The sequence below is a fragment of the Salmo salar genome, chromosome 01 (genome assembly GCF_965601325.2).
Source record: "Salmo salar chromosome 01, fSalSal1, whole genome shotgun sequence".
Classification (NCBI taxonomy): Eukaryota; Metazoa; Chordata; class Actinopteri; order Salmoniformes; family Salmonidae; genus Salmo; species Salmo salar.
The window spans coordinates 39,721,174-39,734,140 of NC_138291.1; the positions used below are offsets into that span (position 1 = coordinate 39,721,174).

Here is a 12,967-nt window from a genome sequence, read left to right on the forward strand (position 1 = left end):
AATATTAATAACATAGGGTTAAATGCGCTCCAGATGACATAGCCTAGAAGCTGTTCTTCCCTGTGGTTTCTTAACAGAGGAGGGCGCCCTCATCTTTAGTACAACGTCATTCTCATTGAATAAAGGCACATCCTTTGCATACCATATATGTCATAATAAACATAACGTAATTGCCTAATGAATTGTTAATAAAACGCAATTAGCTTTTAATTCCATTTGAATTCCAAATCAGATTTTACAGTAGGCCTAGCCTAATAATGTGTCACACTTTTTCCAAACAGAAAACGGGGGAATTGTTCATTTAATAGTTGTTTTAGCATTTATTGTAACGGATTGATTTATAATTAATATGTAGCCTAGATTCAATAGCCTACAAGGCTCAAAGCAGAATCACAGATCTCGGGACTTATTACTTGCAATTGTTACGCTAATTATATTTAATAAGCACATGTTATCTGTAAAAGATTAAAACAATCACAAGTGTGAAACTCCAAGTAATTATTATTTTTGTTTTATTATATATCACAGAAAGAGAGAAGAATCGAATTAGGGAGAAGGGGCGAAACGTAGATGCGGCAGGCACTAAGACATGTTGCTACCACGGAGAAAGTAGATGGGTCTCTAAAGAGAGAGGTGGTCCAACGCTGCTCACCACTATCCTCAGAACGCTGCGACCTGCTTGACAGAGAGATAGCTACACACGCCCTATTTGACATTACACTAAAACTTTGTCGTTTTCACCATGCAACTTTTTTCGATTTGTTCAAACTGAAAAGCACTGAGATTTGTTGTTTTATCTTGGAGGCCCGGATACTGTTTGGACAACAAAAAGGACCGCTTTTACGCACGCAATTTGTCTCGGGATAGCTGCTTCAAAAGACAGAATTTATGGACAAGTAATTTAGTGGTCGCTAAGGTTAGACCGTGGTATGTGCGTCCACAGGTCAACGTTTTTGATGCACATCATGATTTTCTAAACTCTTCACAGTGAATTTATGTGGCCCGCTGTTGCCAGTTATATGTTGTAAATCATAGTCGCTTGTTGGATGGATACAATGAAACAAACGGCTGCTGGTGCAGAAATGCTGGTCTCCAAGGATTACACGTTACAGATGCGGGATAGGAGAGAATGCGATACGCGCTCCAGGGAAATAATAGAGGAAGAGATGGCTCGTGTGCGAACTCGGGAGAGATTGGAAGCCACTCTAGCGGGTCTTGGAGAGCTGGACTATTTGCGACAGCGTCAGGATTTACTGGTCAGAAATGTGTTGAATCGCCAAGAGGACTCTATATCAACAGGAGACGATCCAATGTGCGTTACGCATGAGGAGAATTACTTGAACTCGGAGGAAAAACTTTTAGAAGAAAACATTTTATTGCTAAGAAAACAACTGGTATGTAGACTAAATAAAATGTAATTTCTTTACTCCCGCTGTGTTTTGGATAACGTTCATTTTTGATTAATTTGGGTCCGTTATTTTGGTTACATTTCAAACGATGTCGTGAAATATAACAGTCAATCTATTAATGTTGGTTTGAGTCTATCCAAATTGTTCAGCCAGACGTCTATTTTCTGACCCAGTCGCAGCTCCATGGACGCACGTCCAGGGAATAGCAGGACACAGACCAGCCTACTGATAATAACCGTTGGACACGTTGAGTTTGTGCCGCCTCAGGGCAGGCGCAAATCTGTCGAAGGATGAGGTAGATAGATGTCTAGTAATGATACAAGATTAAAATAAAAACAGGCCTGTAAATTTGATTCCCAGATTACTTTCCAGGCAGTTTTATTTGTTCATTTTGGGCCTTTAATAGCATTACCTCCTATCCTTATTATTTCACTCACAGATCAAATCAAGGGAAGTCTGTTTCAAATTGTAGAGTACATAATGTTGTAAAAGTTAAATGGAACATTATTTACCACTTACAATAAATGAACGATTACGTTATTAGATATGTCATCGTATCCCAATGCAAGCAGATTCACTAGTTGGTTCCCAGAGAATGTTGGTTCCCAGAGAATGAAATTGAGTGAATAGCAGGATGGCTATTAGAAAATGAGTGTTATTTAAATCTAACTTCATGACGGGCGAAGGTCTGTGAGGGGGTCCAGCCTCTTGAATGAGATTTACTGATGAGTTACAATGGATGTTGCGACTGAAATTAACTTTTACAAGCAGATCTACCACACCCTGTTGCTGTTAAAGGATGCCGGGTAATTATGTGCTGGTCGTTTGAGATTAGGCCATTTAAACAGACCAAAACACACCTGGGTTCAATTAGGCAGAAAGGCAGTAGGGGAAAGTCATGAATGTTGTGTTGTGTTTTTATATATTTATATAAATATATAAATTAAATTGTATTTGTTTTCAAACTCATTCTATCATTTCAGACCATTTCACACTCAGCCTGTCAACCCAGTATGAGGATAGTGTTATTCAATAACACAACCATTGTGCCTACCTCTGCTTTTTGAAAATGGTACATTGTGTGGAAATGGTCTCTGAAGCCATAGCATGTTTGGAGCACATTAATCACCCTCTGCCTCTTGTCACCAGGCCTGGTTTTATGGCCTGCTAGTCTGCTGCAGCCCTGCTCTGTAGGAAGTGCTGCAGCTTGATATAGCCTGGAATCTGTGTGTATGTTGCATTACTGGCCTCAGTCATGGATCAAATAGTATCACTGTATATGTATAATGCACAGGGGATAGCTAGACCTACTGAGATGGCTAACAGGTACTGGGGAGAAATGTAGCCTATGTCTGTGGTCTGCAAGCCACATAATTGTCACAAATGTAGGGTCTGACTGTCACTAAGCCTTCAGGGTTGACATTTGCAGTTGGTCTTTGAATTCAAACCACACTTGAGAGCAGAATGGCAGAATGTAACCACCACATGATCTGGTTGTTGTCATATGTGACCCGGGTTGGGCTGTTCCACATAACCCGCATGTTTGAGGGAGGAATTGTTTATCTCCCATGATGCCATTCTAATTTAGTTTGGGATATTAATGGGTTCTGATAGGGCAACCCAGTCTCGCTAAGATGTTGAACACTTGCAGCACAGTGACTATAGCCCTACTTTAAGTAACCAACATGCAAGGCTATGGATTTAATCAGAAATGGAACCAAAAATAGGAGGCTAAACATGCTGTTTCTTGTCAATAGCAATGTAGAACAACGCTGAATTGGATTGAGCTGTAGATGTCATAGACATACCCTTGTCCCAGATCAGTCTGTGCTCTTGCCAACTCAGTCATGGATCGGCAGGTAGCCTAGTGGTTAGAGCGTTGGGCAGGTAGCCTAGTGGTTAGAGCGTTGGGCAGGTAGCCTAGTGGTTAGAGCGTTGGGCAGGTAGCCTAGTGGTTAGAGCGTTGGGCAGGTAGCCTAGTGGTTAGAGCGTTGGGCAGGTAGCCTAGTGGTTAGAGCGTTGGGCAGGTAGCCTAGTGGTTAGAGCGCTGGGCAGGTAGCCTAGTGGTTAGAGCGCTGGGCAGGTAGCCTAGTGGTTAGAGCGCTGGGCAGGTAGCCTAGTGGTTAGAGCGCTGGGCAGGTAGCCTAGTGGTTAGAGCGCTGGGCAGGTAGCCTAGTGGTTAGAGCGCTGGGCAGGTAGCCTAGTGGTTAGAGCGCTGGGCTAGTAACCAGAGTTGCAAGATCGAAACCCCGAGCTGACAAGGTTAAATTCTGTCATTCTGCCCCTGAACAAGGCAGTTGAAAATAAGAATTTGTTTCTTAACTGACTTGCCTAGGAAAATAAAGGTGTGTATGTATTTAAAAAAAACAAAAAACTGGTGTTCATTGTCAAGTCAAACGTGGCATGTTTGGTTTGGAACGACAAGGAGTTGGCATGATGGGCACTCAGGCTAATAGATATAGCTACATAGGAACCAAATGTCACTGTACAACTGTAACTAACTCTATTGTCTGTGTGTTTCCCTCCAGAACTGTCTGAGAAAGAGAGATGCTGGTTTGATTAATCAGCTGCAGGAGCTGGACAGGCAGATCAGTGACCTCCGATTGGACACGGAGGCATCACATGAGCAAGTGGAGACAGACAGCCGCCCAAGCTCGGGTTAGTCTGGTTCTACAATAGAATTAGAATGGATTCTAAGGGTTCTACCTCAGAATGTTACCCTGTGGAAACTAGACATTATCAGTAGGATCTGTCAATTGTGAGTCAGTTCCACTTAAGTAATTGAGGATACTGCAGAATGTGTAATCCCCGAAAGGTAGGGTTCTTAGCAAATAAACACGAACATGACATAGAAGTGACCGGCAACGCTACATTTTTGGTCACACTTTATTTGAGTAGTCCAGATAGTATTTACTGTAGTTCATCTGTAGATGCTCTACAGTAAATACTATCTGCTTGTTAAGGTTAGGTTTGGAGCTAGGTTTAGGGTTAGTATATAATTTGTTGAAACGTTACTGATAGTGTGTAGATGGTCTGTAGAGCGTCTACGGATGGACTATCCAAATAAAGTGTTAACCAATTTTATTTTTGTCTATTTAAAAAAAAAAAATGGGCTAGCATCTCACATAGAGAAGTGTTTATCTAACCCATTGTTTAGACTACTAATATGGTAACACTCAGTCCATGAGCTGTGGCTGGTACAGTATTCTCTTATTAGTTGTATACATTCCACATTCCTTATGTAGGAGGTCACTTTGGAAAGTGTGACATAGGGAATCTTACTACAGAACATTCTGTACTGTCCATGTACGGTATATTATTGGAGATTGTGGATTTTAATATATTTTGTTCCGCAAACTGTTCACAACTAACTTTAGATAGATCTGTCCGAAGTGTTTTTTTCCAGTTGGTTTGGAATCAGCATTTAACCATTCTACTCCAAAGCTCATTTCATATATGCGTGCCAGAAAATTAGAACGGATGTAGGGAAGGCTACGCTGCAAATAGAAGAAGCATTACTTGAATCTAGTCTAAACCCTATTTACACCAGCCTTGTTTTAAGTGCTTGAGATTTTCTGCATTAATTCTTTTAATAGCCACAGCCTGACATATAATAAATTGTTGGATGACAGCTCCCTCCCTGCGGGGTGTAAAATTAACGTGTTAAAAAATGTCCCTTCTCTCTCTGCCCTCTCTCTGCCCTCTCTCTTTCTCTCTGCCCTCTCTCTTTCTCTCTGCCCTCTCTAGGTTTTTACGAGCTGAGTGACGGAGCTTCGGGGTCCCTCTCCAACTCCTCCAACTCGGTGTTCAGTGAGTGTTTGTCCAGCTGTCGCTCCAGCACCTGTTTCTGCAGTCCTCTCGACACATCAGTGTGTGCCTCTGAGGGAAGGCTCAAATCTGCAGGTGAGAGAGAGGCCCTCACAGCCCAGCCCCATAAGGGTTGTGGTGAATTTCATTTGAATTCAGTCAATAAAAAAATAAAAAAGTTTTTCCTCATAGAGAAGCATTGATGAGAATTGGAATTTCAGTTTACTTCCTCAATTAAAAAGGGGTTGACTCCAACCCTGCAGCACAGCCCAGCACTACGCCTTTGGGCAGGACAGAATCCTGATGTTTGATGGCACGTGGTCTATCTTGGGAGCAACAAGCAGGGCTGAATAATTTTGTTGTCCATTGCTGTATAAACAACGCTTTCCTCCTTTCCCGAAAGACCCCCATCACACCCACCATCCACATAACAGTGTCTTTTATTACAGTGCGTCATTCCAGCTGGCCCCAGTTCAACTAATAGTTTCCTTTGTGTTGTTACCAATAGTGGGGTTTGTTGTGACAATACTTTGATTCAGTTTCAAACGAATGATAGAGTGGATGGAAACACCAAATGGCACCCTTTCCCCTACATAGTGCACTACTTTCGACCAGAGCCCTATGGGCACTATATAGGGTGTTATTTGGGATACAGAACACTGTCAGTTGCGCTAGATTCCCGGCCAGGCCAGGCAGATGGCTTGGCTGTAACTAACAGCCACGCCTATGATGATAAGACACAAACAAAAGGGCCATTAACACATCTAAACCAACTGCCCCCTTCGTTAGCATATTGAGAGGTTGCATGCTTTGCTCTGCTTACCCTTTCAACACTACTGTAAGCTTCTGGGTGGTTTCCGTTGTTTGAATTACTAGTGGTGTCTGTAGTCCGTACACTTTCTTTCCGGTCTGGTTTCCATATGAGATACTGTTGTTCTGTAGTCTTTGTACTGTAGTTCTTACTCTTTGTCTTCTGTGTGGTTTTCAGATGAGCTGGGCAGCTGTGCTGAGTGTGAGAACCAGTGTGCAGAGCAGCAGACCATAGGGACGGTTAGGAAGTCATTCTCCACTCCCTACTCCCCCTCTACGGATGCCTCTTCCACCACTCAAGACATCCAGTCTAAGTACCACTGTGACCTGATCGCCAAGAATGGCAGCGACGTGTACCGCTACCCCAGCCCCCTCCATGCAGTGGCCGTACAAAGCCCCATCTTCTTCCAGTCTCTTGCCGGCCATCTCAAGGAGGACGTGGGGCTATCAAAGAGCAGCGGAGGTGAGGGCTTCGGTGACTGTCAGAAACTAAAGCAGCTGCCGATTCTGGTGCCCCAGAACACTTCTTGGCCTGCCTCCCACGCGCCTACCAGCAAACGACTGGACAATTATATATTCGGCCTGCTTCAGAGGAGGGCTCAGCCCATTAGGACCAATAAGCCGCGGACGAGCATCAGCACAGACCCCTCTAAGAGCATCCTGAGGCAGGGCAGCTTGTGTGTGAGACAGGCTACTGTTGCCCAGCAGCAGCAAGGAAGGACTGCTGCTCCTGTTCCTGACCTCAAACCAGCCTGGCAGATGTGTTTACATGCAGGTGGTGCCAGTAACACTGATCCAGGAACAGGCACTTCACAGAGACAGTGGTCAGTGGAGAGCAAAGGGGAACTCCTCTTAGAAAATGGGATGGTGTCCCAGTCTCTGGGCCAACCTCAGAACGGATATGCCACAATCGACGGCAGTGACATTCACACCAACAGCCTGGTAAAAAAGAAGGGGTCTGGGTCGTCAGCCAATAAAGGACTTCCATCGGCGACCGGTCCTCTGTCTAAGGATTACCAAGACTTGGGCTCCCCAAATGCCAACTCCTCCCCCAAAGAGAGCAAGCATCCTTATTTCCCTGCTGCTCCAGAGGACGTCAGTACTAAACCCCCCCAGACACTCCCTAGAGACCGCACCAAAACAGGCACTCCCAAGAAAAGCCCTAAGAGCATCCTGGTCTCTGTCCAGACAGCCCAGACCACTAAGGAAGAGAGGCCCATGCTAGAGCTGGTGAGTCTAGGGTCTTCCTCTCAGAGCCAGGATGAAGGTCAGGGTCACATGGTCAGTGCCCAGTACATCCCTGCCCAGAGGCAGACTGTCAAGCTCCGCAAAGCGGGCAAGAACATCAAGATCGTCAAGGTGAAGAATGCCTCTCTGAAACCACACCGAGGGGTTCACGCACATGCTGAGCCTGTGTCATCTGAGGCAACAGGGGGGAGGGAGAAGGGTCACCGATCTGGATGGTTGAGGAAGTCTCGTCAGCCTGAGGAGGTACAACACGTGCACAAAGTCTCCTCCAAGAGGGGGGTGTCCTCTAGGGCCAAACGCACCATCCCTGCCTCCATCCCTGAGGGCCGGGTCCTTGAGAAACACACGGCCACAGTGTCCACAACCAGGTCCACTGTGTCCAGGCATCATGGTCACCATGGCAGGGAAGTGGTGGTGGCCAAGCCCAAGTACAAGAGGACAAGCGGACATGACTACAACCGAGGAAGGCTGAAGGCCATCACTGAGGTGCCTTACGATGAGGCCTTTAGGAGAGCCCACCGCAGACAGAAGAGGGAGGTCCTCGGCCAGGTCTCCACCACCACATACCTACCCTCCAACGTGAAATTCGCCAGCCCTTACGCCTACGTGGCTGGCAGCGACTCGGAGTACTCCGCGGAGTGCGCCTCTCTCTTCCATTCCACCATCGTGGACACCAGTGAGGATGAGCGGAGCAACTACACCACCAACTGCTTCGGGGACAGCGAGTCCAGCCTGAGTGAGGGGGACTTTGTGGGAGAGAGCACCACCAGCAGTGACTCTGAGGAAAGCGGAGTGATGAACTGGCCCCAGTTTTCAGGGCAGGGCGCTGGGCATCATGAGTTAACCGCTGCCCAGGCTAAGGCCTTCATCAAGATCAAGGCCTCTCACAACCTGAAGAAGAAGATCCTCCGCTTCCGATCGGCGGGCTCGCTAAAACTGATGACGACTGTATGAGGGAGGGATTTCAGAGTGTCAGGCGGGAAGCAGTGACTCAGCCAATCAAATTGGCCACTCTCTCTCTGCCCAAGATCAAGTGCCTAGGCAGATTTTTTATTTACAGAAAGTCTTTACTGAAATCAATCTCAGACGTTTAAGGAAACTTTTAATTGGGATGCAAGGATTTGTACAAAATGTCCAGCAGACTCCCTCTCCCTGCACTTTCTGACAAATGTTGGACAAGGTGAAAAGCATCTAAGTAGCCCCCATTTTTATTTTGTTGTATGTAGCGGTTTTTGTATTTATTATGGACATTACCCTTGCTGTGGTACATGGCAAGAATCTGTACATGCTTTTAATGTTCTTGGTTTACTTTTTTGGATTAAAGATATTTCTAACATAATATATTTGGTTGCTACTTCTTGGACACGTGATTAAAGCAGAGTATTAAGTGTCTGTAAGGAATATTAACGGCAAGATGGACATATTCTATTCTGACCACTGACAACTGCTGATGATACCATGATAACGCTTTGATATACTGCACCACTTTAAAGTTTGGACACACCTACTCATTCCAGGGTTTTTATTTTTTTACTGTTTTCTACATTGTAGAATAATAGTGAAGACATCAACACTATGAAATAACACACATGGAATGATGTAGTAACCAAAAAAGTGTTAAACAAATCAAAATATATTATTTCACATTCTTCAAAGGAAAGAAGCCACCCTTTGCCTTGATGACAGCTTTGCACTCTTGGTATTCTCTTAACCAGCTTCATGAGGTAGTCACCTGGAATGCATTTAAATTAACAGGTGTGCCTTAAATTCATTTGTGGAATTTCTTTCCTTAATGCATTTAAGCCAATCAGCTGTGTTGTGACAAGGTAGGGGTTGTTTACAGAAGATAACCCTATTTGGTAAAACACCGAGTCCATATTATGGCAAGAACAGCTCAAATAAGCAAAGAGAAACGACAGTCCATCATTACTTTAAGGCATGAAGGTCAGTCAATACGGAACATTTCAAGAACATTCTTCAAGTGCAGTCGCAAAAACCATCAAGCGCTATGAAACTGGCTCTAATGAGGACCGCCACAGGAAAGGAAGACCGAGTTACCACTGCTGCAAAGGATAAGTTCCTCAGAAATTGCAGCCAAAATAAATGCTTCAGAGTTTATGTAACAGACACATCTCAACATCAACTGTTCAGAATAGACTGCATGAATCAGGCCTTCATGGTCGATATTGCTGCAAAGAAACCAGTACTAAAGGACACTAATAATAAGAAGAGACTTGCTGTCCTTTGGTCTGATGAGTCCAAATATGAGATTTTTGCTTCCAACCGCCGTGTCTTTGTGAGATGCAAAGTAGGTGAACGGATGATCTCTGCACGTGTGGTTCCCTCCGTGCAGCATGGAGGAGGAGGTGTGATGGTGCTTTGCTGGGGACACTGTGATTTATTGAGAATTCAAGGAACACAACCAGCGTTGCTACAACAGCATTCTGCAGCGATACACCATCCCATCACGGTTTGCACTTAGTGGGACTATTTGTTTTTCAACAGGACAATGACCAAACACACCTCCATGCTGTGTAAGGGCTATTTGAACAAGAAGGAGAGTGATGGAGTGCTGCATCAGATGGCCTGGCCTCCACAATCACCCGACCTCAACTCGATTGAGATGGTTTGGGATGAGTTGGACCGCAGAGTGAAGGAAAAGCAGCCAACAAGTGCTCAGCATACGTGGGAACTCCTTCAAGACTGTTGGAAAAGCATTCCAGGTGAAGTTGGTTGAGAGACTGCCAAGAGTGTGCAAAGCTGTCATCAAGGCAAAGGGTGGCTACTTTGAAGAATGTAAAATATATTTTGATTTGTTTCACACTTTTTTGTTTACTACATGATTCCTTATGTGTTATTTCATAGTTTTGATGTCTTCACTTTTATTCTACAATGTAGAAAACAGTAAAAATAAAGAAAAACCCTTGAATGAGTAGGTGTGTCCAACGTTTTAACTGGTACTGTATAATATATACACACAATATATATACACAAGATATGCATGAGGAACTGTTTTACCTTCATTTGTTGTTGATAGCAAGTAGCTGTACATTGCCAATTGTTGTATATAATGTCTATGTATGTTAATACTGGTGTTTAACCTTTTTAAGCTTTATTAAATGTATGCTTTAAAATCAATATTTGGTCATCACCTTCCCTTCTTCTGAATTGTGCACTCACTGGCATAACGCAGTTTCTCTAGAGCCCTGCAAGGTCGGCGTCATCCCCCGCCTCCCTAAAATGAAATGGAACGTTTCAGCCAGACAGCCACTCAATAAAGTATAGACTACCAATCGCTGTCCGTGGTGCTGAAATTGCGACATGTCTATGCTGTTGCTTGGCTGTCGAATCGATGATAGGCTTTCTGTGGTGCCAGGACATGTATAGCTTTGCTTTAGGTAATGGATAAATGTTTATTGGTAGGCCTATTTGGTCATTTTCTCATGTTTAGCTTAACATTTCAGGAAGCTATACACTGTCGCAATGCTGCCATTTTTAGACTGCTGGCACGTTGCAATGTAATTACTTGTTCAGTAATTAAAGTTGGAAATTCAAACATTGCAGTTTGTAACATACATTTTCGTTGCAACAGCATACTATCAGCTACCAATAGATTTTTTGGAATATACATCTGTCCTGTATAGACTACCTGTATGACCGGAGAAATCCTCATCCCAGCTTGGATAGGAAGTTGTGCATAAAACCAGTCTATTAACGCCAAATAATAGCTAGTCCACCCTGAAAACACTAGCTGACTAGGGAAAGTTTCATTATGCAGTGTACTATCTATAGCTATATAACGTATTCAGCTGCTATTTATAAACTTATAAAAATTACACTTCAAATAGCCTAATGAGGAAAAAAGTAGTCGGCTTGAGGATAAATTCAGCCACTTTTTATTGTTGAGCGGGGTTTGTCTGGCTAGTAGCCTACAGAAATATTCAAGGTAAATTAAATCAAATGAAATCCAACTTGAGAGACTCCCCTGGTGTCCTGAAGTCCTCCTTTTTTGTGTGCAAATGTTTTCAATACAGCCTGTAGGTCCAGGTTGCGGGACAGACTTTTCTATACTCAGTATTGCCACCCAGACAGTCTTTCCTGAGACATTGTGCATTAGACCGTATGTTCATTGCGCTGCACACATTTTAATGCTTGCCAAGATATACCAAATATAAGGGACTGTTGATATTACAACCACACAACTCCGGTTCACCAGTATGAACGAAATCGCAAACCACTTTTTTTGTTCAATCCCTCAAGAACTGTTGTCCGCTAAAGATGATAATTTGTTTGCATCTGTCATTTTATTGGCTCTCCAGTATCCACACGACCTGTCCCCAGAGGTTCCTATAGAGTTAATCTCTTTCCGTAACGTGTTGAGGCCGGAAATTAAGGACAATGAGAGGCTCAATTAAAGATGCCGCAGAACCAGGGACGGTTCTGGGGGGGGGGGGCAGTGCCCCTGTGACAACAATTTTGGACCCCCTTGTGGCCCCCCTAAATGTGGAGTATGAAATAATTTTTACATAACTAATTTTTGCTATTGTTCTTTTTTTACATCCGTTATTAGACAGTGGCAACGCGGAACACTAATGATTATGAACATGGTCTTTTGCCTGCTAATGCCTGCAATGCAGTGAAGAAAACAATATGACAACAATAACGTCTAATGTAACTGGCCCCTCTAACAGTACAACTGGCCCCAGCTTGGCCCCCCCCCCCAGTTGAAATGGTCTAGAACCGCCACTGCGCAGAACTGCTGTGTTCGAAGCACCAATAACTTCTGCCCAGTTTCCCTGCTGCTGCTACGGCAAACAAGCTGTTTTTACCATCCCTGCAACTGACACTTTTTCTGAACTAAAACTCATAAAGAACTAGGCCTACCTAAGAAGCGTTAGGCTCTCGGTCTGATATGCAATTTTGAACACCTGAGTAAGCTCCACTCATTGCACTGGCGCCGTCGTAACCTTGAACACAGCATTTGTTCAGTAATATTTTGTTCCTTGTTCCTCATACTTTGACTTTGTAATTGTTTTTATTTTTCAAGGCCTGAGGCACTTTTTCAGTCCCATTCCTGAAGCCCAAGAAACACACCCTTAGCTTCCTAGTACATATGGAAATTATGAATGACTTTTGGAGGGTTACTGCCAAAATGATTTATTCAATTTAAAAAAAATGGACCGATGAGAGGCACGTGGGCCCCACCCACCTTGCGGGAGCTGAGGGGCTGTCTGGTACTCCAGCGTGTGCACTGAGGTAGCATAGTTGTGTTGTTGACAAATGTTCATGTATTTTTTCCAACTCAACCTCTTCACTGTGACATTATGATATGCAATGTGACCTTTCACTCTATTTTGTATCAATAAATGTAACGTGTAACTCTAGAACCTTATTTACCTTTATAGGTCATTCTACAGTGTAGAAATAAAAGTATATTCTATGTTCTACAGTACTAAAGCATGTTCCAGAACCTTATCCACCTTCATAGATCATTCTAGAATCCCCAGTAATGAAGCATTGCTTCAATGTCATAAATGCCTCCTAGACAACTAAACAAATAGTGTTTTCACTCCACATATTGGTCCATATCACTGTCCTGTCTGTGTTTGTGCCAGTCTCTTGCTCAAACGCTAAACTTAGTGATCACGTCACAGTGTTAACATGACACCCTGTCTGTGTCTGTGACACTTCAG

The 12,967-nt window shown here is 43.8% G+C and overlaps 1 protein-coding gene across 1 annotated transcript; it reads left to right on the forward strand.

Annotated features, from left to right (window-relative positions):
* The first annotated feature begins 614 nt into the window (after positions 1-614).
* On the forward strand, positions 615-10,412 carry dact1 (dishevelled-binding antagonist of beta-catenin 1). Its single transcript, XM_014194740.3, has 4 exons — positions 615-1,394; positions 3,938-4,067; positions 5,157-5,312; positions 6,205-10,412. The coding sequence occupies exons 1-4, from the start codon at positions 1,047-1,049 to the stop codon at positions 8,226-8,228; spliced, it is 2,658 nt and encodes an 885-aa protein (XP_014050215.2). The 5' UTR covers positions 615-1,046; the 3' UTR covers positions 8,229-10,412.
* The last annotated feature ends 2,555 nt before the right edge of the window (positions 10,413-12,967 follow it).